This window comes from Scyliorhinus torazame, chromosome 14, assembly GCF_047496885.1.
Source record: "Scyliorhinus torazame isolate Kashiwa2021f chromosome 14, sScyTor2.1, whole genome shotgun sequence".
Lineage (NCBI taxonomy): Eukaryota > Metazoa > Chordata > Chondrichthyes > Carcharhiniformes > Scyliorhinidae > Scyliorhinus > Scyliorhinus torazame.
The window spans coordinates 207792116-207818192 of record NC_092720.1 but is presented as its reverse complement, the minus strand read 5'-3'; the positions used below and the strand labels follow the sequence as shown (position 1 = coordinate 207818192).

Below are 26077 nucleotides of genomic sequence, written 5' to 3'. Positions count from 1 at the left end.
ATGGAGCAACCTCAAAAACCCCGAAGTTTTGGAGTGCAATATCCCGCCAAGATAAGATAACACGACATAGATCCCTGCTATCTATTACATTAGATGATATCGATATATAATTTATTACATTTTCTGTTATGCTCTTCCGTGCTATATATAATGGAGCGTTTCCTTGGCGTGTCTTCGCTCGCCTCAGTTCGGGAAGTAGGATTACTGGCTGGTTCTGAGCAGCCTGCATATTTATAATCTATAGAATAACGGAGCAAGAAATTAAAAAGAATCATGTATTATTGGCAAAGCATAATTCAGTTTCATGTTAATATCAGCGGCTTAAATGCACCCCCTCCCTTTCAGCCGCGCCCCACCATCCCCATAATCCCCCACATTCCGGTTCCAAATCCGGGTTTTATTTTGGGGGAGAAGGGGTTCAGAGAGGTGCTGGTCCCACTCCGAGGTAAAGCAGGTGGACCGGAGTCAGGCAGCCGGGCGGCCGACTCGGATGGAGCTTTGTTGGCGCGCTTTCCAAACTCGTGCAGGTAGCTTACTGCTTGGAGCATGCGCGGAGCTCACAAACAACCAATACACTAACACTGCAATGAGGTTACTGTGAAAAGCAATGCAATGGAAACCCGTAGCCTGGAGGCTCACAGTTCATCTGCTGGGAGACATTTCTCACTGTACGATCCCAAGGATTGCCCGACTACATATACTACATGCTTCGTAGAGGGTCGGAGCTCTATTGGCACTGTGAAAGTAGAATGGGTCCAGTCTGCGTGCCGAATATCGTGGCGTCTCTCATTGTAATCCCTCCTGGGGCAGCCAATGATGCATTCGACCACCTGCGTATGCCATAAATGGCCTACATATTGGAAACTAGGGCGCTCCACCCATCTTTAGGAAATCTTTTTTTTAAATTTGTTTAGAACTTAAAAAAAATAAATTTAGAGTACCCAATTATTTTTTCCCCCCCAATTAAGGGACAATTTAGTGTGGCCAATCCACCTATCCTGCACATCTTTAACTTGTGGCATGAAACCCACGCAGACACGGGGAGAACGTGCGAACTCCACACGGGCAGTAACTCAGGGCCGGGATTTGAACCCGGGTCCTCAGCGCCGCAATCCCAGTGCTGACCACTACGCCACGTGCCGCCCCTTTATTAGGAAATCGAAATTAAATTTCGTACATACCAAGGCTCCCGACGGGCATCACATGGTTGGTAAAATATATATTGCATGCATATACCACACTAGTGCAAGGGGTAGGCTATTTGCATATCATGTGGCATCTAAACCAATGGTTTCTAAACCAGTCGCATCTAAACTAGTGGTTTCTAAACCTGTGACATCTAAACCAGTGATGTGGACATGCCGTAGTCGAAACAAACCTGTTGGACTTTAACCTGGTGTTGTAAAACTTCTTACTGATCTAAACCAGTGACAGCCAAACCAAAAGGACAAGTTTTGCCGCAATAACTCGCAAAACCAATGGCTCACGATTTGAAGTATTTGAAGTCTTTCATAGAGACATCCATAGGTGTTGAAGAGAGGGGAGGGGGCGGGGTAGCTGTGGGTGGGCTCCTCAACTACTGGTTTCGTCTCTGGAACTGCTTATTTAATCCTATGAGCTTCACCTCTCGACCTTAAAGACACACAACTCCTGAACGTTCTGCAAAAGGGAATTCATTCTTACTGGGTGGGGAAGTGACGGATATTTTAAGGTTTCCTTCACCGTTGATAGAATCAGGTTTTGATAGCCCTCCGGGGGATTGGCAGGCTGACACCAACCGAAGTAGTTGGGAGTCAAGGGTGAGCGATGAGTAACAGTTGATAGGTTGATAGGATTGAGCAGGATGTCCTTGTTGTGGAGGGAGTACAGCGAAGGTTTACTAGGCTGATTCCTGGGATGGCGGGACTGTCATATGAGGAGAGACTAAATCAGTTAGGATTATATTCATTGGAGTTTGGAAGAGTGAGAGGGGATCTCATAGAAACTTACAAAATTCTAACAGGATTAGACGGGTGATTCAGAAAGAATGTTGGCGATGGTAGGGATTACAGAGCTAGGTATCATCGTTTGAGAATAAGGGGTAAACCTTTTAGGACTGAGGTGAGGAGAAATTCCTTCACTCAGAGAGAGGTGAATCTGTGGGATTCGCCACCACAAAAAGTAGTTGTGGACAAAACGTTGTGTGATTTCAAGAAGGAATTAAATATAGCCCTTGGGGCTATTGGGATCAAGGGATTGGAGGGGGGGGGGGTCAGGGTATTGAACTTCATGATCAGCCATGATCATAATGAATGACCGAGCAGGCTCGAAGGGCCGAATGGCCTCCAACTACTTCTATTTTCTTTGTATGTTTCTACGTATTTCTTATCTCGTTCTCTGGAAGGAGTAACTGGCACTGATGAATAGCTGATTGGCCATTAGCACCCCACTAAATTCCTTACCAATGAGTCCGTTGATGAAAATGTTGCCCTATCCACAGAAAGCCCCCGCTTGATAATAAGGCAACTGCAGGCTAATTTTCTGTCTCCACATCCCAGATCCATCCAAGTTAATTGCAGAATCCAACCGCTAAACCAAATTAGGCTAACGGTGTTTCCTTGCCTGGGACTGCAAGGGTTAATACCACATATATTAGAAGCACCGAAAAACTAATCTAGCGTGTTGAAATTGGAATCCAAATATGCAGGCGAAGGTGGCTAATAAAAAACTCGGAGGATCAAGGAGGGTAACATTACACGGCAATCAAATTCAATATCGAATGGCCTGAATAACGAGCGGGCTGTCCAGTTGCGCCAGTTCTCCTCCCCCACAAAAGCTGCAAGTTCATGCCTAGGATTCATGAGAAGAATCTCCACCTGCTCCGCAAATGGAAAAGAGTTAGAACCGCCGTGTGTTCCCAAAGTGCCGCCTTTCGGTCACGTGACGGCTGCACATTGCTTGCTGTGAAACTATCACCGCATTGGAAATAAAAGCAATTTATTTTTTGGGTTCGACGAAGTAGGCTGAATTTTCCCTTGATCCAGTACCCCACTTTGAGGTGATTTAGGGGAACAATAATAATTACAATTGCATAAGCTGAACCAATACAGAGATCTATCTCAAAGAATCCTGCAGATGTTCAGGCACTCATGTTCAGAGTTTATGGCACTGCCATTCCCCATTATTTACATGAATCTATCTCACATCACCCTTGAAGTCTTTAATTTCACCACCAATCCAAACACGATTCAGTATATAGGCAGATACCAAATTGAAGATTAACTGCAGTTGCTGCACCTGAAGGTTAATTTCATTTTGTCTACACGTAATTATAGCTGTGCTGTAGGAATTCTGAATTATCCTTGTTGCTCACGCATAAAGCCATGTGATATAGTCCAGAGAAGGCCTTCAGATGCCATTGTCAATTAATGAATTCTGCAGCACATCAGAATGATGGAGGGCCTATGGCGAAATACAAGGATGGTCGCAAAGGGAAGAAGGAAGTGCTTCCATCCTCACGGCCTGACTACCAAAGGAGAGTCATAATAATACCATAAGATGTAGGAACAGAAGTGACCAAGCGGTCCATCTAGTCTGCTAAACCATTCAATGAGATTATGGCTGATCTGTTATGATAATCCTCAACTCGCCTTACCCACATAACCCATGATTTCCTTACTGATTAAAAATCTGTCTATTTTAGCCTTGAACATACGTAACGATCCAACTCCTTCAGCTCTCTGGAGGAAACAATTCCACAGATTCACTATCCTCAGAGAAAAAATTATTCCTCATCACTTTCTTAAATGGGCGATTCTTTATGATCTCTGGTCCTCGACTCTCCCACAAGGGGAAATAACCTCTCAGCATCTAACCTGTCAAGCCCTCTGAGAAGCCTAAATGCCTGCCGCCTCTCAATCATCCAAATTCCAATGAATACAGGCCAAACCTACTCAACCTCTCCACATAAATAAATTCTTCCACACCCAGGATGAACCGAGTGAAGCTTCTCCAATGTCAGTATATCTTTCCTTAACTAAGGGGACAAACAGTTCCCAATATTCCAGGGGTGATCTATATACTGCTTGGATCGTTTTAGCAAGATTTTCCTTTATCTATACTCCATTCCCTTTTAAATAAAAGCCAACATTCAATTTGCCTTGCCTTTGATCTACTGAACGTACACCCCATTTTTGGGGGGTTTATGCACGAGGACCCCCATGTCCCTCAGTGCTTCAGAATTCTGCAGCCTTTCTCCATTTAAATAGTATTCAGCTCCTTTAGTTTTCCTACCAAAGAGCATAATCCACATTTTTCCAAATTATATTCCATCTTCCAGCTTTTTGCCTACACACTTAACCTGTCTGCATCCCTCTGTAGACTCTTTGTGACTTCCTCATTACCTGCCTTCCCACTATCTTTGTGTCAGCTGCATACTTGGCCACAGCACACTCACTTCCCTCATCCAAGTCATAAAAATGTTATGAATAAGCGCAACACCATCATTGATCCTTGTGGAACTCTGCTAGGTACAGGCTGCCATCATGAAAATGCTCCTCTCATCCCAACTGCCTGTCTTCTATCAGTTAGCCAGTCGTCTATCCATATTCATATACTAATCCCAAATCATGGTCTCGTTTCGTATTAAATAGCCTTTTGAGCTGTACCTTATCAAAGTTTTTTTTGTAAATCCAAGTATATTACATCTGCTAGTTCCCCTTTATGGATTCTGTTTGTTACCACCGAAAAGAATTGTCATAATTCTGTCGACATGCCCTTTTTGAAGCCATGTTGACTGCTGACTTATATTACTTATTTCACAATGCTCTGCTAAAAAAATCCTATATAATGGACCCTTTAACATATTCCAAATGACAAATGTTAAGCCAGCTGACTACAGTTGCCTCTTTTATGCCTCTCCCCCTTTCTGAATAAGGGCGTTACATTGGCAGTTTTCCAATCCTCTGGGGCTTTTAAAAGAATTTAAGGATTTGGGGAAGTTGTCTATCAGTGCTCCCAATATTTCTGTAGCTACTTTCGTTAATCTCCTAGGATGCAAAACATCCAGGAGACTTATCATGTTTTTAGCTCCATTTGTTTCCCTATCACTTTTATATCGGACTTGAAACGTTACCACTGTTTCTATCACTGTTGCCAGACCTGCTGCGTTTTTCCAGCATATTCTGTTCTTATTATCTGAAAGAAGACCTTGCAGGAAAGGGAAACGATGTGAAGCGGGACAGCCTACCGTGGACTGTCAAAGAACCGGACTGCCAAACGAGGATTAACAGTAAATAAAGTCACTTCATATCTTGCTATTCCCTCTTCGTACCTTCAACCTCACCCTTTCCCTCCCATCCGTAATCCACCGCACCCATGTCCCCGATTTCTCTCTATTCCGGGTATCTCGCCGCCTCATGTCATAAAGCAATGACTAAACGTTGCAAGTGCACACGCAAAATAAGTCTCTGCCCTCAAGCGAATTCACTTAGAAAAGCAAGACTCAAGAAAAGATGGACAACTATTCACTCTATTTACCATTACGTCTGGCTGTCTGGCCCACCTACGTAATTGGCTGTAAAGCGCTATATAAATGCAATCATTTTCTACCTCAAGGAAGAAGAAGGCGGCGCACAACCGCCAACAAACAAATGCAACGGCTGAAAAGCACGAGTTAACGTGCGACGGATAAAGAGAGGGACGAGAGAGGGTGGGGATGGAGGGGATGTGTTTGGACGCTATGTTGCCAGAGAAGATTCGCTGTTCATGCGCGCGGGAGTAGTGTGAGGATGATAGACACATTCTCCACTTCAATTAGATAACCCGAGTGATTTAATGTCACCGCTTAGCCAAGTGAAGGCTATCGAGTTCAGAAGATGCTTACACAGTTTCCCTTTGCGGAAATGAATATCCCTGAACCACTGCTCACAGTGGCAGAGTATCAGGCGAGAGAACTCTCTATCAGTGTTGGATATTGGGACGAGAGCCCAGTTTATATTGGCTATCCTTTTAGGAACGTTAAAGCTCTTCCTGCACTTCTTAGCCCTTAGCGTGTTGGTAGTTGTACTGAAAAGGTTTCAGTTTAACGGACCGCCTCTCCCCCCACCCATCGCAAAAACCCTCTTCACCCCCCCCCCGCCCCCCCCCGCCCCCCCCCCCCCGCCACCAACATCTGGCGAATCTGAGGGGGCCGAAGGCAAGTTTTACACTCCTCTAGATTTTACTCTCCACTGAAAAAAGTCGCAAAACCGTCCAGTAATACGATGTTGTCAGTTTAGCGCCGGCTAGGTTACAATGGCAAGAGGTGAACGCCCTTAGTTTGAAGTCCCTCCGAGCAGCCACAACCATACTTTTATCAGACTTCCTACACTGACTTCCGGTGTCGGTGATGTGCTGAGCTGACGCACATCAGGTGGCTCTCCTCCAGGACATAGCCAAATAGGCACCTTTCGTCCACATTTACCCTAACATTCTGTCTTACCTCACCCACAATTAAGAAAGTGAAGGGATAGAATCATGATGCCAGCAAACGGTAGCGGAGGGAAAGGCCATGAGCAGCGGGTGGATGGGTCATCAGACCCACGAGGTGAGGGGTACCCGGCCACCTGAGAGAGAGGGAGACTGACGACCTGAACAACGGCCTTCGCCCCCCCCCCCCCCCTTCCAACCTGGAGATGGATGGAAGACGTTCCTGACGATGGAACTGACGGCGATGAGGGAGGAACTAGATGTGGAAATCCAGGTGGTGGTCAAGGTGGCAGTGACGGAAACATTGGTCGCCATGCAGACGGCGATCGATGTACTGGGAAGAAGGTGGAGGCGGGCAGGGCAAGGCGATCCTCGAGCTGGAAAAGGCATTGATGGACCAGAGCGACAGTCGAAGGCCAGGAGAATAGGTCCGGGCACCAGAATATCTGGATCGTGGGCCTGCCAGAGGGGATCGAGGGCAGGGACGCGACGGGCTATGTGACCCAAATGCTGGGCAACCTAATGAGGAGGGAAAGCTTCCCAAATCTGCTGGAGATCGACTAGGTACAAAGATCGCTCTAACCAAAGCCCAAAGCGGCTGAATAACCAAGAGCAATATTGTGAAACTGCATTGCTATTAGGATCATGAGAGGATCCTACAGTGTGGCAAGGCGGACGAAGGCGAGAAGCTGGGAAGGACATTGAATCTGAGTCTACCAGGACACGGGGGCAGACCTGGCAAAGCGCAGGGCCGAGTTCAACCAGGCGAAATGGGCCCTGTGCAGGAGCGCAGTGAGAATTGGAATGCTGGTCCCAGCCAGGCTCTGGCTCAACATCCAAAATAAGAAACACGATTTCAACACCCTGGCAGAGGCAGACAGGTTTGCTCAGATGGACGGTCTGGACAAGGGGCAGGCAAGACAATGGTGAGGGCGAAGCGGAAGAGGAAAGGGGGAGAAAAAAAGAACTATGATGGTTGCACACTACTTTTGGCGCAGGACTGTACTGCCTCACTTTGAACAGAAATGCCAGACTACAGGGCAGGGCGAGCATGGTAGAACACAGAAGAAGGTGCGGAAGAGACAGGGGACAGATATTTAGCGGGCATGGGAAAGGGGTAAGGTCGCCCTGGGAGGGGAGCCATAACACAGGGAAAGCTAGCGCAGGAAGTATGAAAGCAAAGGGGGGCCACAGCGTTTCACCAGGCAGGGAGGAAGCGCCTGGCGTGCGGGGGAGGGGATGGGGTGGACCACGCGGCAGGGATGGGAGTAAGGTGGGAGTTGGGGAGGGGGACAAAGGGGGGGGAACATGGGGTGCAGTGGGTACATAGGAGGGAACATAGTGGGAATACAAGGATAAGAAAGGGATGGGTCTCACATTGGCTTCAATAGGTAATCATAATCTTTAATAATCTTTATTGTCACAAGTAGGCTTACATTAACACTGCAAAGAAGTTACTGTGAAAAGACCCTAGTCAAAACATTCTGGCGCCTGGTTGGGTACACATAGGGAGAATTCAGAATGTCCACATACCTAACAGCACATCTTTTGGGACTTGTGGGAGGAAACCGGAGCACTCGGAGGAAACCCACGCAGACACGGGGAGAACGTGCAGACTCCGCACAGTCAGTGACCCAAGCTGGGAATCGAACCTAGAACCCTGGAGCTGTGAAGCTACCCACTGTGCTACCGTGCTGCCCTGGTAAGGTGCAGCTTCAAGGAACAAGATGGCACCACAAGCAGCCTGCTTGGAGGGTCCAAAAACAAGGGGAGACCCAGTTAAGGGGAGTCCCTAAACAGGGGTACATACAGTTGGCAGTCATGGTGGATGCCAACTAGACAAAGGGAAACCTCGGAGTGCAGTGGCCTGGCCTCATGGCGAGAACGGTGACCACAGTCATTTTGGTCGGCCCCCTAACAAAGGAAAACCCAGGGGTGCATGGGTGCATCCACCAGGTCAGTATGTTTGATCCCGCAGGAAGGGGAGGACAGAACCCACCGTCAGGATAGTCACCTGGACCGACATGGGACTTAAAGGCCTGGTGGAAAGATCCAGAGTCTTCACCCATTTGAAAAGTTTGAAAGCTGACATAATCTCCCTCCAAGAGACACACCTGAGGGAGAAGGACCGACTGCGGGTAAGGAAGGCCTGGGTGGGACAGACCTGCCATTCCTGCTATGGGACGAGAGATAGGGGTGTAGCTATCCTGATTAGTAAGAAGAAGGTGTTTTCGGTGACGAGGATAGTTACGGACACAGGTGGACGGTACGTGATGGGCAGCGATGCCCCAGACGGGGCACCAGTAGTCCTTGTAGCTGTGTACATGTCCAACTGGGACGGCATGAATTTCATAGAGAAGACCAGGGCAGAAATCCCTGACATCGACACACAATGAATAATCATGGGAGGGGGGACTTTAACTCCGTACAGGACCCATTGACAGACCGATCGAGCCCCAGAACTGGGAAAAAGACAGACATAGCTCGGGAATTGGGAGCATTCATGGAGCAGATGGGGGCAGTAGGCCCATGGCTGTTCCTAATACCTGGTGAGATGGAATTCTCATTCTGTTCACTGGTGCACAAGGTATACACCCAGATCACCTTCTTTACAGTGGGGAAACCGGTGCTTCCAGACATAGTAAGAGTGGAATACTCCGTGATAGTCATCTCCGACCATGCTCCATGTTACATGGATGTAATGGAGACGGGCCTTGTCCAACGCCCCACTTGGAGGTTGAACACAGACCTCTTGGCCGACAAGGTCTTCCGGCAGAAACCATCACAGGCCAGAGACGAGTACATCATTAACCACCACAATAATAATAATCTTTATTATTGTCACAAGTAGGCTTACATTAACACTGAAATGAAATTACTATGAAAATCCCCTATTCCCCACACTCTGGCATCTGTTCGGGTTCAAAGAGGGAGAATTCAAAATCTCCAATTCACCTGAAAGCACATGTTTTGGGACTTGTGGGAGGAAACCAGAGCACCCGGAGGAAACCCGCGAAGACACGGGTAGATCATACAGACTACACACAGACAGTGACCCAAGCCAGGAACCCAGGTCCCTATCGCTGTGAAGGAACAGTGCTAATTACAGTGCTACCATGCCACCCAGAATGGGTAAGTCTCACCTTCCATGTTCTGGGAGATACTGAAGGCAGCGATTAAGGGAACAATTGTAGCCTAAAAGGCACATAGAGATAGTGAAGAGTGTGCGGCCAGGCTGGAGCTGATCAACTCCAGTCTGGAGGTCTACAGAAGGTACTCTAAGACCCTGACTGTAGAACTTCTGGTGGAGAGGAAAAAGCCTCTCAATAGCCCCCTGCAATTTTACTTTTGGTAAATCATAGGAAATAGGAGTTGGCCACTCAGTCCTTTGGGCCTGTCCCGCCATTCAATGAGATAATGGCTGATCTGTAACCTAACTTATTATACGTACCTTTGGCCCAAATCTCTTAATATCTTTGCTCAACAAACATCTATCTATTTCAAAATTAAAATTAACAACTGAGGGAAGAAATGCTTCCTAACATCTCTCATGAACATTCGAATCCAAATGTTTAGATTATGTCCCCTAGTTTTAGAATCTCCTACCTGAGGAAATAGCTTATCTTTAACTACCCTGATTTTCCTTGTTAATAAATTGAATACTTTGATCAGTTCACCCCTTAGCCTTCTAAATTCTAGCGAAAACTGGTCGAAGAGTAACGTCACCTCGTAATTCAACCCTTGTAATCCAGGTATCAATTTTGTAAACCTATGTTATCCATGCAAGGCCAAAATATCCTTCTTCAGGTGTGGTGCCCAGAACTGCGCTCAGTAGTTCAGATCTAACTAGGGCTTTGTATAGCTAGAGCATAACCCCATGGTCTTACATTCCAATCCTCTAGATATAAAGGCTAGCATTCCATTTGCCTTTTTGGTTATTTTCTGTACTTGTTCCTGGCATTTTAAAGATCTATGCACCAAGTCTCTTTGGACATCCACTGTACCTAATCTCTTTCCATTTAGAAAGTGTTCTGCTACATCCTTTATGGTTCAAAATAGATAATCTCATATTTGTTAACATTGAATTACATATGCCAACTTTTTCCATTCACCTAGTCTGTCACTATATCTTAGCAATTTTATGCTATCATCTAGGCTGTCTACAATGCCACCTAACTTTGCATCATCAGCAATATTGGATATATGACTTTCTCTGCCACTATGCAAGTAATTAATGAATAATGTCAATTGAGGCTCCAATACAGATCCACGTGGATCCATTAGTTACCTTCTGCCAATTAAAGTAATTGCACATTATACCCGCTTCTTTGTCGCCTGCCACACAACCAAGTTCATAATTATGTCAATAATTAGCCCTCAACTCCGTGGCCTTCTACCTTTATTAACAATCTCTTATGTGGGACTTAATCAGATGCCTTCTTTAAGTCCATGTCAATAACATCCATAGACATTCCCCTTTGACCTTAGTCACCTCTTCAAAAAATTCAATAAGATTAGTCATGCATGACCTTCCCTTCACAAATTCATGCTGGCTCTCCCTGGGCGATCGAAAATTTTCAAGGTGTCCAGTTATCTCTTCCCTGATTATAGACTCCAGCAATTTCCCCACCGAAGGTGCTAGGTTAACTAATCTGTAAATGCCTGGATTCCCCCTTTCACCGTTCTGAAAAAGTAAAGTGATATGTACAATTTTCCAATTCATAGGGACTAGTCGTGAATCTAGGAAACTCTGAAAGATATAGTTAGTGCATGTACAATGTGCTCCCCTACTTCACTTCGCACCTGCGGTTGGCAACCGTCAGGTCCTAGTAATCTGTTACTCTTTAGTTCCGTTAATTTCCGAATTAGTGATGCTGTACGTACATTAATTGTATTACGTCACTATCCTCTATCAACTATTAATTTTTTTCGGGACTTGTGGCAAGTTGTCATCCTTTTCAACTCCAATTACTGAGGCAAAGTAATTGTTCAACATGTCTGCCATTTCCCCATTATCACTGACAATATCTCAATTTTCAGCTTTAAGTGCGCCTAAATTGCTCTTCACTATCAATTTCCCTTTACATAACTAACATCCGCACCGGCTGAGGTTAATCATCAAGGCCGCTGCTTTTTCAGCGTTTCCCCTTGCCTGAGGTGGGATGATCCTCAGGTTAAATCACCACCAGTCAGCTCTTCCCTCAAAAGTGGAAAACAGTCTATGGTTATCTGGGAGTATGGCGACGTTACCTTTTTACCTATATAACAATAACACTTCTTCTTATTGATTTAGATTTCCCTTTCACGTTTCCGTTCATAATCCCTTTTAGTAGCTCTTATAAGCGGCTTTGTGACGCTTTCTGGTATTTGTCCCTATCCCATTCGTCAGGATCTGTGCTATGTTATGCATTTTTGTAAGTCCTTACTTTGAGTTTTATGCAGTCCCTAACCTCTTTAGTTGATCGTGGCTGGTTTCTTTTTTTGAAGTGGCGTCTTTTCCTCTCAGGGGTATATACTTTCTCTGTATCTCTTTAAATGTCTGTTTAAATATTCTCTACTGATCATCAGTCGTTTGACCCATTAACAGATCTTCCCAGTGTACCGTGGACAGTCTGTCTTATCCCATTAAGGTCCACCTTACCCAAGTCCAAAATTCTAACATCGGAAACGTGCTTTTGACTTTCAAACGCCACACTGAATTCAGTCATGTTATGAACACTATTAGATAAATGTTCACCCAGTTAGTATGATAATTAAAGTGGTCTCATCACTCATAACTAAATCTAATAGTGCTTGCCACTTTGTTGCATCAAGGACATATTGCTGCAGAGAACTATCCTGGACACATTCCAGAAATTCACTAGCTTTCTGACAGGTGCTTGTCTGCCTCTCCCAATCTATGTGTAAGGTGAACTCCTCTATTTATACTACTCTGTCTTTGCTACACGCTTGCCTAATTTCTGCATTTATACATCCTAGCACCTCAGAACTGCGTCCAGGGGGTCGATACACAACACCCATTACAGTTTTAGATTGTTTTTGTTCCTCAGTTCCATTATATGGCATCCACTGGATGCTGTCCCCTCATTATATCCTCCCTCGCCATTGAAGTGAGTCTCGGGAAATCTATCCGAAATATTTGCAGCCCTTGCCACAACAATCAACAATCCGCGGCCATCGCAGCAACACCTTAATGAGGGTGGGAAATAGCGCCCCCTACTCTTTCCGCAATGGCAATGAGGGCTTTGGGGTCAAAGTTCAGCAGGTTAGCGGTGGAGTTACGTGGCCGGGCGCTAGCCCAAACCCAGCCGCTAACCTGCCACCATGTAGACAATTCAGCCAATCAGGTTCTTCAGCGTCTGAAAAGAAAAAAGATAGGTTAAAGTTTTGGGTAGTGACCGGAATCTCCAAGATAAGGGAACCCTGCTAAAGCTGATCATATTTAATTGAGGGCAGCATTAGGCAAAGATCACGAATGACGTTTTCTAGTTTCAGAGGGAAGGAGGGGTTAAAACCTGCAGATAGGTTCCCCGGGCAACTGGAGAGAAAGGAAAGTGGCACGATCGAGCACACCTTTCCCATTCATTCCCCTCTGGAGTGGGGTAGTGGAGGGCGAGATGCAATTTCGGTGTGGGTGTAAAGTACCGCTAACAGTTCAAGCCCATTATCCACGCTCCCCAATGTCTCAATGCATTGGGTTTAGGCAGGCTATAGAATGGTACAGTCATTGACCAAACTAGTATTTCCAATGTTGTGGCGTCGGGTGCAATTGTATTTTGCCCATCTGGTTTTCTCCACGAGTGCAAGATCTCTGCCCACCAGATGAATCTGGCACACATCATTGGAAACGAAAACAAGAGCAAAAACGGTCCAAAGAGCTCTTCTCACACTATTGTCAAGAGGCCAACAACAATATGCCTTTAATTCGTACATCGAGTCATTATGGCACAGGACACGATTATTTGGTCCATTAACTCTACAGTCAGTTAAATTCCCCCGCTCTATTTCCATGGCCCATGCATGTTTATTTCTCTCACGTGATATTTAATATTCTCTGGAAATCCTTGGTCGAGTCTGCTTCCACCAGCCTCAAAGACAATGGTCATTGCCACTCGCTGCCGAAAGTGTTTATCTCACATCCACATTGCATCTCTTGCCCAAAACATTTAATCTGGATTACCTAGTCTTTGCACTGTAGAGCTTTTTTGTCTACCTTATCATATTTCTATGATGCCCCTATCAATTCCCCTTTGCTCTAAGGAGAACAATCGCAGGTTCTCCAACTTAACCTTTGTTAATAGAATCCGAAACGATCAGCGAAGCTGAATCCAAGACAGAGTCCAGTTCTTTATCGAGAGTTTATTGACTTGTAAAGTCTCGAGCCTCGTATTTCCCTAGTCTCCCAGCTATCCCCTACGTCTTTGTACACGTATGCAATTAATACCCATTATTTGTTTCTCTTACATTTGACAAAGCAATTGATATTAAGAAACCTTGAACACCTAGTTGATGGTACATTAACAAACCCGTAGCTAAATAAATCCTCATCCTTGAACTATTGGGGTAAATCTCTTCCTCGGCTTCTCATGGATACACAACCAGACTAAAGTGACTCGAACTGGATGCATTGCTTTAGATGTGGTCTAACAGCCACACTTCGACATTACTTCTCTGATTTACGCCCAATACTTATTCACGGAGCCCGATATCACAACTGATTTGCTGACCCCTCGCTTAACATTTCCTACTACCTTTACGCAGGGCCCAATGTCGCTGTGTCTCGGGCGCCCTTTGTAGAAATGTGCCACTCTTGCCTTTCCCTATCCCTTTTACCAAAATATACCACCGCACCCTGAAGTAATTTCTGCCCCTTGTCTTCTCATTCCGCGAGCGGGCCCGTGTTTTTTGCAGTAGGCTGGTATCAGTCATTTACCACACCACCAAGTTTGGTAATCGTCAGCATATTTGAAAAAAAATGCCTTCCAATATCCAAGTTATTTATTTATAGCGACACAGCAAGTTCTTATTTCCTCAGTATATTCAGATAACCCGTGGAGTGGAGGGGATAATTTTAGTTGAAGCAGCAGAAAACGTGCGGTGTTCGGTTGGCTGCCCCTATGCATCCGATTTCTTTCAAGTCAAACCAATAGGGGAGGTGTTCAAATCCTGAATGGTCGTAAACGGTTGTGGCCAATGGTTAATCCTTCTCTCTCCGGAATTGCGTTGGACAGGTTAACAGGCAACAGGAGGGTAAAGCCACATGGATAACCCAGTGGTAAATTTAAAATGGATCCAGCAAAAAGGACTATATATATTTATATATAGGAAAATGTCCGGAACCGCCGGAAGATTTAAACTTAAAATAACCATTCTTGGCTTCCATCCCCAAGCTCCTTAAAACCGTTCCTGGTTTGTCTTCCAAAGTGATTCCAAATAACCTTATTACAAACCAATTAAACAGTGCTCTCTAATCCATTTCTCCCCTGATCCGAGCAAGATTGATCATTTTTCATTCCAATTTGACTGCGTATTTCTCCCGCGCCTGTGTCCTTAATGGTCTCTTCTTTTTTTTCCCGAGCGGTTGGCACTATCCCCTTCGTTTCCCAGTGCCCCTCACTCTCTAACTCGCATATTAAAGCTGAAACAAGCCACAAGGTCCAGCTCAAAATAGGCGATAGCAACTTGATAATTGTGAAGGAGGACCTTTGGGCGGGGTGAAAATCTGGCGGCAGATTCTCCGTCATCCACCCATTCCTGCGACAATCATAGACCATTGAACTCCACATTCACTTTGATCTACTTTCACTCTTTATTCAACCTTATAAGCTATGGTATATAGTTTAACTGCCTCCTTGTTAAACTATTTAAAGCCTGTGACTTGTTATCTATTGTCCCCCTCCAATGTTCATTTTGTTCAGTCCTACCAAGAACATGCTGACCTTAAACATTCCAATTCTGGAAGCGTCTACCAAAACCCTCATCCATGGGTTCATTCGCTGCCCTGAAAAAAACTACTTTAATTTAAAAACTTACATTAAAAAATATATATTAGTAGCCTTCTTAGTTTAGGAAAGCTTACAATCAATCTTTACCATTTTCTCCCGGAAGTGGTTGATAGCATCGGCTACTCCACTGAAGGGGTCATTCTTCATGAATTAATTCTATCTGTTCTGCTTTTTGTAATTAAAGCCGCGTCTATACACGTGCACCGCGGAATTCACTGGGTAGTGAGGAGGAGTGGCAGCGGCGCCTAATCCCCTTCTAGCCTCTCCTTCCCAGATAGAGGGAAAGTCACCATGGCTCGTCGCGCAAAGCGAGCGATATTGCAGTATGCGCCCGCCTCACTCTCCGCCCGCTATTCTATTGACATAAAATAAAGGGAATAAGATCTTGAGGTGGCGCCCGCAGTAGATAGAGCTGATATTGGGAGAACCGAACAGGGCGAATGAAAAGGAGTATGAAGGAAAACTATTAGGGCAACAATCATCAGAGAACATTTTGAGACGTCCACGGAGATCACGTGCGACGTTAGTTTTATCTCCATCCCAATTGTGTTCTTAATACGTGTCCCAAATTAGACCAATTTTCGGTGGGTGCATAGCTGGCGTTCGAGGCCTTATGGGTTTCCCGCCTGGTACAAAGCGGGCTGTATCAGGTCCATCACTCATTGCACCACAGGCTGATTTTTAATTTCAGGATACGCGATGGAGAGAAAATTTAGGCGCCGTGGCGATGACATTTAGTTCAATATCACCCCAATACACCACCACCCAATGTTGAAATAGCTCTAGGCAGCGGAACAAATGTACAGTCAATACCAATGACTCGCCCAACTGTCAATTAACAATGGTCTAAGAAATTATTTACGCCTCCATCCCGCATGGTCACAATTATGGACCTCTGGCCATAGCAACTCTGCGGGGGTTGCACCTGCACCGCATTGACTGCAGCAGGCCCAGAAGGCGTGGCACCACCAACTTCTTATAGTACATGAGTTCGCAGGTTCATATGATATAGGAGCCGAATTAGGCCTTTTGGCCCATCGAGCCTGCTCCGCCTTTCGATCATGGCTGATCCAATCATGGCCCTAACTCTACCGTTCTGACCAATCTCCGTAACCTTCAACCCATTAAAAATCTGTCCAACTCCTCTTTGAATGCACTCACTGTCCCAGTATCCACCGCTCTCTGAGGTGGCGAATTCCACAGATTCACAACTCTTTGGGAGAAGTAGTTTCTCCTCATCTCTGCTTTAAACTTGCTACCTCTTATCCTGAGAAAATGACCTCTCGTTCGAGAATGCCCCACAAGAGGAATCATCCGCTCCACATCTACTTTATCCATACATGTTCTCATCTTGTATACCTCAATTTGATCTCCCCTAATTCTTAGAAACTCTAGAGAGTATCGGCCTAAACTGTTCAATCTCTCTTCATACAAACCCAGAATCAACCTCCTCTGAACTGCCTCCAATGCCACTACATCTTTCCACAAAGGCGACCAAAACTGTGCACAATACTCCAGGTGCGGTCTCACCAATGTCACGCAGAGTTGCATACCCATATCCGATGAACGAGCATTAAAAGGACGCGCACTGCTTGGGATTTGCTCACCGACATTCTGGCCAGTCCTAATGGGGGCAACAATCATCTTCGAGCCACCGCTGAACAGGTGGGCCTAGCTCTTCAAATGAGCCTGGAGGAGAACGATTCACATAGCTGAGTCATAGAATCATCGAATCCGGACAGTGCACGAGGAGGCTATTCCGCCCATCGAGTCTGCACCGACCATTTTGAATGAGATATCGATTTACACTCCTCCGCCCACGCCGCCCTATACCCATAACCCCATAGCCTAGCCTGCACATGAAGGGGCCAGTCCACCTAACCCCCACATCTTTGGACTGTGGGAGGAAACCGGGACACCTGAGGAAACCGACACACCTGGTGGAAACGGGGAGGACATACAAACTTCATATAGACAGTGATCCAAGGCGCTGTGAGGTGGCAGAGCTAACCACTGTACCACCGGGCCGGAGTCTTGGGAATATGCTTCATTTATACTTATCCGACCTGAAATTACAACTGCAGCTTACCATATGTTTTCTGTTCTGTCAGTATTCAATAATGTGAGAAAACTAATTGAATACCGCCCCAACGTTCGCATAGAAGTTTTGTTATCCCCAGATCCTTATGAGGGATAATTCATTGTCACGACTAGTTTGTTGGTGCAGCGTTTATGCTACTGCTATGCTGACAATTGCGCAATATTTTAATGGAAACACTAATTTAAGCAGCCACACAGAAATCGATTTTGTATCGTATCTTCACTGCCACATAACAAAGAACAAGTTACCCAGAACAGCGAAAGGTTCTTCCGGCCTTTAGGACAGAAAGCAACATCAACAGCACATATTCAAGATGGAGTGACCTCATTAACACTACACCCTGTATGCTTCATCCGATGCCAGTGCTTTTGTAGTTACATTGTATATGTTGTGCTGCCCTATTATGTATTCCCTTTTATTCCCTTTTCTTCCCATGTACTTAATGATCTGTTGAGCTGCTCGCAGAAAAATACTTTTCACTGTACCTCGGTACACTTGACAATAAACAAATCCAATCCAATCCAATCCAATTTGCAGAACAGCAGGGATCCGCTTTCAATTTGCAGCCCAATCATTTGAGAATAAAGGATTTCACCCCGTGTGCTCCACCATTTACTCACCCTTTCCTTCCTGAGTCAGCCATTGAAACATTCAAGGTTGTCAGCTAGCCACTGCTTACTAACGAGCTTCCTGGACTCTCACTCTTTTGAATCTCTGTAGCCGCCTGCCCCATAGTTCCGGATCTCTAGTTTAGCTATGTATCAATTGTAGTTAAACGTTTGAACGCTCTGACCCTGAAACACCAGGTGTCGCCCACCCTGGAGAAAGCCACCCATTTAGTCCTTTCGTCATCCATTCAGATCATGGCTGACTTGGAACCGAACTCCATATAGCCAGCTGCATAGTTTGAGCACCAGACTGACGTTAGCCCCAGTCAAACGGCCGGAATTACAGTTTCCACCCTTTAAGTGCGTTTTCCCGCAAAGGTAAGGCGGTAGACTGCTGGTAGCGCTACTGAATTTCTCCCTGTTCAAATCTAAGCGCCCCAGGTTGCTCAGGTGATTATACTTACTGAGGATTTTTTGGGGTACAAAAAGACTTCCTTACCGGGGCTTATTACGTCTATTACTTGTTTCCAAACTCTATACTGGACAGGCCCTTGGAATATTCCGATAGGCAGATTGCCTTCTGTTATAGTAGGCTGATAATCGTCTTCAGTACTGAAGGAAGTATAAAAGAGTTTAACATTGCAACATGCAAAGAAAACACTTTCAATGTCTTCCTTAATTGTTCTACGGAATTTCTGTGAAGAACGTGCCATACCTCTTCTCGTCGAACGGCGGTTCCTAAAAGTAAAATAAAACTGGGATTTAAACTCACAGGATAAGATGCGCCAGATAGAAAAACACACACGGTGAAGTATGGGAATCGATTCAAAAGTGGTCAACTCTCTTATTTCATTAAATTCAGCCAGATCATTTGCAATAACCCCTGTAAAGCCGTCTTTGCATATGTCTCAACACAACTTGGCTTATCCCACTAAACCAAAGGCAGGGTGAAATGAACTCATCTGATGCTGTGGTGTCGCAAAAGGTCATTATCGGTCGAGCCCACAGATTCCAAGGTAGAACATAGAATATACAATGCAGAAGGAGGCCATTCGGCCCATCGAGTCTGCACCGACCCACTTAAGCCCTCACTGCCACCCCATCCCCATAACCCAATAATCCCTCCTAACCTTTTTGGTCACTAAGGGCAATTGATCATGGCCAATCCATGTGCAGGTTAGGTGGATTGGCCATGCTAAATTACCCGTAGTGTCCATAAGGGTTGGGAGGGGTTATTGGGTTGCGGGGATAAGGTGGAAGTGAGGGATTAATGTGGGTCGGTGCAGACTCGATGGGCCGAATGGCCTCCTTCTGCACTGTATGTTCTATGTTCTATGTAATCCACCTAACCTGCACGTCTTTGGACTGTGGGAAGAAACCGGAGCACCCGGAGGAAACCCACGCAGACATGCGGCGAACGTGCAGACTCCACACTGACAGTGACCCAAGCCGGGAATCGAACCTGGGACCCTGGCGCTGTGAAGCCACATTGCTAACCATTTGTGCTACCGTGCTGCCCAAGATGTTAAAAAAAATATGGAATACGGGGATATTGCAGGAAAATGGTGTCGATATAAAAGAAAAGCCACGACCTCATTTAATAGCGGAGAGGGCTGGAAGGGCGGACTGGCCTAGCCTCCTGATCCACTTTCTTCTGTTGAGCATCTGGGCGGCCCCGTATCGCGCAGACGCTCAATTACAAAAATGAAACAAAATAATCCGGTCGAGCACAGGGGAAATGACTTTGGGCAATTCTCGAGACCATGGGAGAAATCCATCAGCCTGCGACGGCGGAAGAGAATTGCAATTTCTCCTCCTCCAAATCCGCCACCCGTCCCCCGCCACTCCCTCACCTCCAACTCCACCCACGACTCAATCCCCCCCCCCCCCCCCGTCACTCTCTTACCTCCCACGACTCTCCCCCCCCCCCGCCCCCTTGCCACTCACTCTCCTCCCACTCCACCACATCCAATTTGGACTCTTGGGCAGAATCCACTAACAGGTACTGTCTAAACCAGACAGTTCGTGCAAAAGGGGGAGTGAAAACAAGCCAAATCCCGCTGTCCGCGGCAGTAATAGCACTCGGCCCATATCCGCTTCCATTAATTTCTCAGTATTGTACTCATGGGGTCCCGGGCTGTGGGTTTCGCTGGCTAGGTCAGCATTTATTGCCTATCCCCGATTGCACTTAAGAAGATGCTGGCGACCATCGGCCTCTGGAAACCCTCCAGCCCCTGTGGTGTCAGTAAACCCACACATCGGGAGAGAGTTCCAGGATTTTAACCCTCAATTTGGAACTGCACATTCTGTGGCGCTTACACACCCCTCCCCTTCCCACCCACGATCCTTCGCCACCACTGCCTCTTGTTCCATTTCACCCCCTCCCCCTCCACCCATGTGATTTCTGACGCATGCGGCCTTTCTTTCATCCCGGCTCATCGAAAAAGTCTTCAGGTTCGAATGCCTTCATAATTCCACAGGCTCACCATTGAGTATTATACCTGGGCAAGGCGGATTAATCAGTCCTGAGGGCTCTGTCCCACTTGCAAACCTGCTGCTGTTTTCCTCCCCACATCCTGAGGATACGACTCTGCTTTCTGCTTCGAGTGAAGGGGATGAATCGGGCGTTTGCAAAAAAGAAATGGGTGTGAAAATTGCGCCTATGGTCTTCCGACCTGCGGAAGCTATTACGAGGTAGGTTGAGGTGGGAGTGGCGGTGGAGTTGGGCGGGGGGGGGGGGGGGGAGGACAGAAGGAATGAGCGGGGTCGGCGGGCGAGCAATGGCCAAACAACGCTGCTCACCTTCAGCATGGCATAGATGTCCTGATAGTCCAAGCGTTTCTGCACGTTGGACAACAATTGCTGAGTGCGGGTCAAATTGTCTTGGATTTTCCGAAGGTTGACCTCCATCTTACTCAAGACTAAGTTTTCCTGCGTCGAGAGGTCAGTGAATAAATTCTGCTGCTTCTCGTCCAGGACGCTCCGCATTTTGGTAAACTCGGTGGTGATATGGGTCTGCAACTTATTCGATTGGTCCTACAACAACATCAACAACAATAACATAATAATAAATGTGGCGAAGCGTGATCATTACCAGACAATGTGAAGGTTCAGGCGGTAGGTCAGCCCAGAGTCAAGTGGCTCGGGATACACTGAGACAGATACCTTGATCTCTGTGATCTTTTCCTGTTGTTTAAATTCGAACTCTTGGTAATAGCTTTTCTTCTGCTTCAGGTTGTTAAGGCTCACTCTCATCTTCTCCTGCAATGAAAACCGACATTCTTAGCGGGATCGTGCATCAGCCACTTCGCCTTTCAGGAAATTCACAAGTTAAGGGGTCCTGACCTCTTTTGATTTTGTTCCGCTGCTCGCTTACCTTGTAAATCTCGACCGCCTCGTTGATCAGCATGAAGTTGTGGGCTTTGTGACTCCGTCCGTCTCTCCTATCCAGGCACATCACACAGATCAATTTCCTGTCAGTTTCACAGAACAGCTTCAGCTCCTCCTCGTGGTCGATGCAGTAAGGCTTGGCCCCTTTCAGTTTCAGATTCAGGGTGTGATTCCGGCTCTTTTTCACCAGCTTGCCCAGCGCGCGGTTGGACTTCAGAGTTTTGTCCTGGAAGACCTGGCCGCACTCTGGGCACGTCTCCCGGTTCTGGTTGTCCCAGAACTTCAGGATGCACTGCCGGCAGAAATCGTGGCCGCAGTCCAGGATGACCGGGTCGGAGAAGAGCTGGAGGCAGAGGGGGCAGTTTAGCTCATCTTCCAAATTCAGGGTGGTATGGCCAGAAGCCATTGTCGGCGGCGGCGGTTCCTGCTTCTGGGGACATCCACCCTCTTTCAGTCCGCAATTCTGCATTCGCAGTTCCCCGAGGCGCTATCAGAAGTCAGAGCTGTTGGGTGGAGGGATCGAGGCTCGTGCCATTCATTAAGATTGTCAGGCAAAGAAATGCACTTTATCGCGCGATTTTCCCTAGCGCGAGCGCTGCATAAAGCAGCTGGTCTGCCTGAAGCTACCAGCGGCTTTCGTTGTGTCCATATATGGCATGAAAAATAGTCTCTCCAACACCAGTATATCCGGGGCGGAGCGAGATGTGCATATCCAGATACATGCATACATATAGAACGGATTGAATTATACACGGCCCCATTCTTTTCTGTTCTTTACGCTCGCCAGCTTGGAGTTTGAAGTCTAACAAAGCGAGATGGCCCGGGTGTGGTGGTAGGAGAGAGGGGGGCGGGAGAGAGAGAGAGAGAGAGGTCAGGGAACAGAGGAGAGAAAGGACTGGGAAATCGGAGAACTGAGAGGCGGAAAGGCCAGACTATGTTTCCGAGGCGGTCCACCAATCTCCCGCTGTCACTTTTTAAGGAAGCGATGGGAAAGGCCGATTGCGCCGGGTTTTGCGGGTGGGGATTCCACCGATCCTCCGCTGCCGTTGCCGAGGGAATAGTCACCGCGGAATTTCAGGGGAGGTGATATCCAACATTTGCTGGATTTACGATGGGCGAATCCCTCCCCCTCCTTACAATCCCTGCCCCGCCCTCCCGCATATCTCCGCCTCTTTCCACGCACACAACGCACACACACAGGCACAATACACACATACGGACACACACTGCCAGACACATACACAGAAAGACACGCACATACGCACAGATTGACTCTTTCTCTTCCTCTTTCCTACACGCACACATACACCCCCACCCCCACTCAAAGACAGACACATACAGACATCACACATTCCCCCTCTCTTTTCTCCCATACACCCGCATACACACACACATACACAGAGGGACACAGACAGACGCACGCTCACATCTATGCACGCATACATGTACACAGGGGCACAGAAACAGACTCACACAACCCGCCCCCCCCCCCCATCCGCACTCCCTCCCCCACACAGACACACATTCATACACACACAGAATTGTCTAACCTGTGATTATTCATCAAAATATTGATTATTACAGATCTGTGCAGCACAACAAGGCCAATCGTGCCGACCTTGTCTCTGTTGCGTCTTTGAAAGAGCCTTTCAATTCAGTCCCACTAGACCCCTCGATTCGGATTATTTATCTCCAGAATTTAGCAACTGGCCTTTCGATTTACCATTCAGTCTGTTTCCAGCCCTCTTTCAAACAGCGCATTTCGAATCGCAGTAACGCACAGAGTACAATCAAGTGAGAATAATTATAATCTTACCGTTGGCTCTTTGTCAATTACCTTAACCCGGGCGAGCCTTAACCCGGGCGAGTGGAAAGTGTGTTTGCTTAGCAACAATTTAAACGCATTCGAACCCCCTTGTTAAATCTCCCCTCTCTCCTCGAGGGCGCAGCGTCGCCGCGTCTTTATCTGCCAAAATTAAATGTAAATTGTGACGTTAATAAAAACAGCGTCAAGTAGCTGGCAACCTCCTACACAGCGGTACGCAGAGAGGCCATTTCAGCTGACGATAGGTGTCTCATCCCCATAGGCGGTCGAATGTATTCTCACAGCCGACTCTCAAAGTGCTTCACACTTGACCCAGATTTCACCCTCCAGCTTGTGTTGGACTCCTCCTCAGACACTCATTGTGTACTTGAACAATTCTCTGAGCGAAGACATTTCTGTTCGCATCCTTGAGAACTTTACATGGGGCTACCAGCTCACCGAATCTGCAGACGGTGCAAATGGTTTTATGGGATTCAAAATATCCGACCGCTCATTTTTCAAGGAGATATTGAGTCTCCTCAGCGTTCGTTGCTTCAATGGACGTACTCCCCATGACGAGTAACTTCTCAGCTAACCTGATGAATCCAAGCAGTTCATTTTCCATGTCTTCAGTATCCAATCTAGAATGGGGTAGTCACAACATTTCTTTTTTTATCTTTGTGCACATGCTTCACAGCTCCCCGATTGCCTTGTATTATTGACATCCAGTGAACCTAAATTCCTATTGGCTTCCAGAATTAGAATTCACCTTTTAAGTTAATTGTTTGTCCCAGCCTCCCGCTGAACTTCACACGCCAGGTTTACACGACCTTGAGGTCATGCTCAAATTTCAAATTGTTCTTCCCAAACTCCCTCGCTCACACGTGTGCCAATTGGGTTACGGCCGCCTCTCGTCCTTCTGTCCCACTTAATGGACCCGTGCCACCCCAAAAGGGGCTTACCCCAAACCTCACTATCTTCTCAACCTTTGGGTGTGGTCAATCAAATGGAGCAACAACGTGATCACTGGGATACGGTTCGGTTGTGCTTAAAATGAGCCAGCATGAAAAGGATGGCACGAATGGCCTATGTCTATGGCGGTGAGCACAATTGCTTCACAGCTCCAGGGTCCCAAGTTCGATTCCCGGCTTGGATCACTGTGCGGAGTCTGCAAGTTCGTGTGTGCGTGGGCTTCCTCCCACAGTCCACCCAGGTTAGGTGGATTTGCCATGCTAAATTGCCCTTAGTGTTGGGTGGGGTTACTGGGTTATGGGGATAGGGTGGAGGTGTGGGCTTGGGTAGGGTGCTCTTTCAAAGAGCCGGTTGGGCCAAATGGCCTCCTTCTGCACTGTAAATTCTATGATTCTATCTATCAATTGAGATAGGTTTTTATCCAATTCGCAGCAAGCTGGAGGGCATTGGAAAGGTAGCCCAGTGGTGATTTCAAACCCTACACACTGCCCAATTCATTGGTACGAACGTCCCCTTACACCTACTTGCTGGCATGGGCTCGATGGGCCGAATGGTCCCCGACTCGGGTCTTAAATGAATCCATGACTCTCTCTCCATTTGGTATCGGTTCTCGCCGTCCTCGTCCCCCAACGCCCATCCCCCACCCCCAAAATTAACTTGTCTTTTCGCCGACACGTCTGCGCCTTCCCCATGTTCCTGCTCATTTTTGATTAAAATATCCGGCGCTCACAGTTTCTGTGTTCTCTTTTTATTCGGCACCTTGGCGGAGTTTTGACGCAGCCTTTTTTTTTAACGCGCGTGAATGAAATGCCAGGTAAACATTTCTGAGAAACTGACTAATTTGAAGGTCACCCGAATACAAGAAGAGAATGTTCAAACGTGGCATTGAGGTTAGTTCAGGGGGAAATCTCGGGAACTGTCTGTGAATGTCGGGGAGGTTAGTGAATTTATTCTGTACAATTGAAAGTGAATCCTCAATCACGGTATTGCAGCAAGAATTTTCAGTTTGCTGACACCGTGATTCTCCGACTTTATTGAAACATTGTTACTACTCCGGGGAGGTCAACTGGTTACGTTGGACCTGAGTTTGGCCTTCCGGTTTCAAAGTCAATGTAATGGCAAATTGAACTATGCGGTTCTTGGTAACATTGTGTTACATTATGTCGACGCTGAGCTCTGCGAGCAAGCTGAGTGGATCAACGGGTCAAGCCCTGTTAGCGTTCAGTGTTGCAGGGAGCTCAGTATACACTCTTTCAAACGACACTGGATCGGGCCTGGTGGCTGGACTCAGGAACTTGAAACTAGCCACAGGAAAGCAGAAAGGCCCTTCAGACGTGGTATGGGCTTGGTTAATTCCACGTGAAGAAATAATTAGGACTACAAATGGGCCCGGAGAAACCTGAGATGGGATCGAATACCACTTCTGTTCAATATGTTTTTTTAAATAATCATTCACAGGATGGCTAGGCCAGCATTCGTTGCATATCCCCAATGTCCCTTGTCGCCTATCTGACCCGCTGTTAGAACATAGAACATACAGTGCAGAAAGAGGCCATTCGGCCCATCGAGTCTGCACCGACGCACCCAAGCCCTCACTTCCACCCTATCCCGGTAACCCAATAACCCCACCTAACATTTTTGGTCACTAAGGGCAATCCACCTAACCTGCACGTCTTTGGACGTGCCGTTGTCCCCGCGGTGTAGGTACACCTACAGTGCTGTTAGGGAGGGAGTTGCAGGATTTTCACCC

The 26077-nt window shown here is 46.8% G+C and overlaps 1 protein-coding gene across 2 annotated transcripts in view; it reads right to left on the bottom strand.

Annotated features, from left to right (window-relative positions):
- LOC140390401 (zinc-binding protein A33-like) overlaps window positions 1–24920 on the bottom strand; it is a 29711-nt gene extending 4791 nt beyond the window's left edge. Inside the window, exons 1-8 of one of the 2 annotated variants that reach the window (XM_072475546.1) lie at window positions 24852–24920; window positions 23368–23517; window positions 21538–22054; window positions 21327–21422; window positions 20964–21197; window positions 18877–18899; window positions 18661–18773; window positions 119–238 (exon numbers count right to left, since the gene is read on the bottom strand). In XM_072475546.1, coding sequence (XP_072331647.1) covers window positions 119–238; window positions 18661–18773; window positions 18877–18899; window positions 20964–21197; window positions 21327–21422; window positions 21538–22020 — 1069 coding nt within the window. In that variant the 5' untranslated portion in view covers window positions 22021–22054; window positions 23368–23517; window positions 24852–24920. Of the gene's footprint in view, window positions 1–118; window positions 239–18660; window positions 18774–18876; window positions 18900–20963; window positions 21198–21326; window positions 21423–21537; window positions 22610–23367; window positions 23518–24851 lie in introns of those variants that run through there. The other variant, XM_072475547.1, reaches the window with a different exon arrangement.
- Between the last annotated feature and the right edge of the window lie 1157 nt (window positions 24921–26077).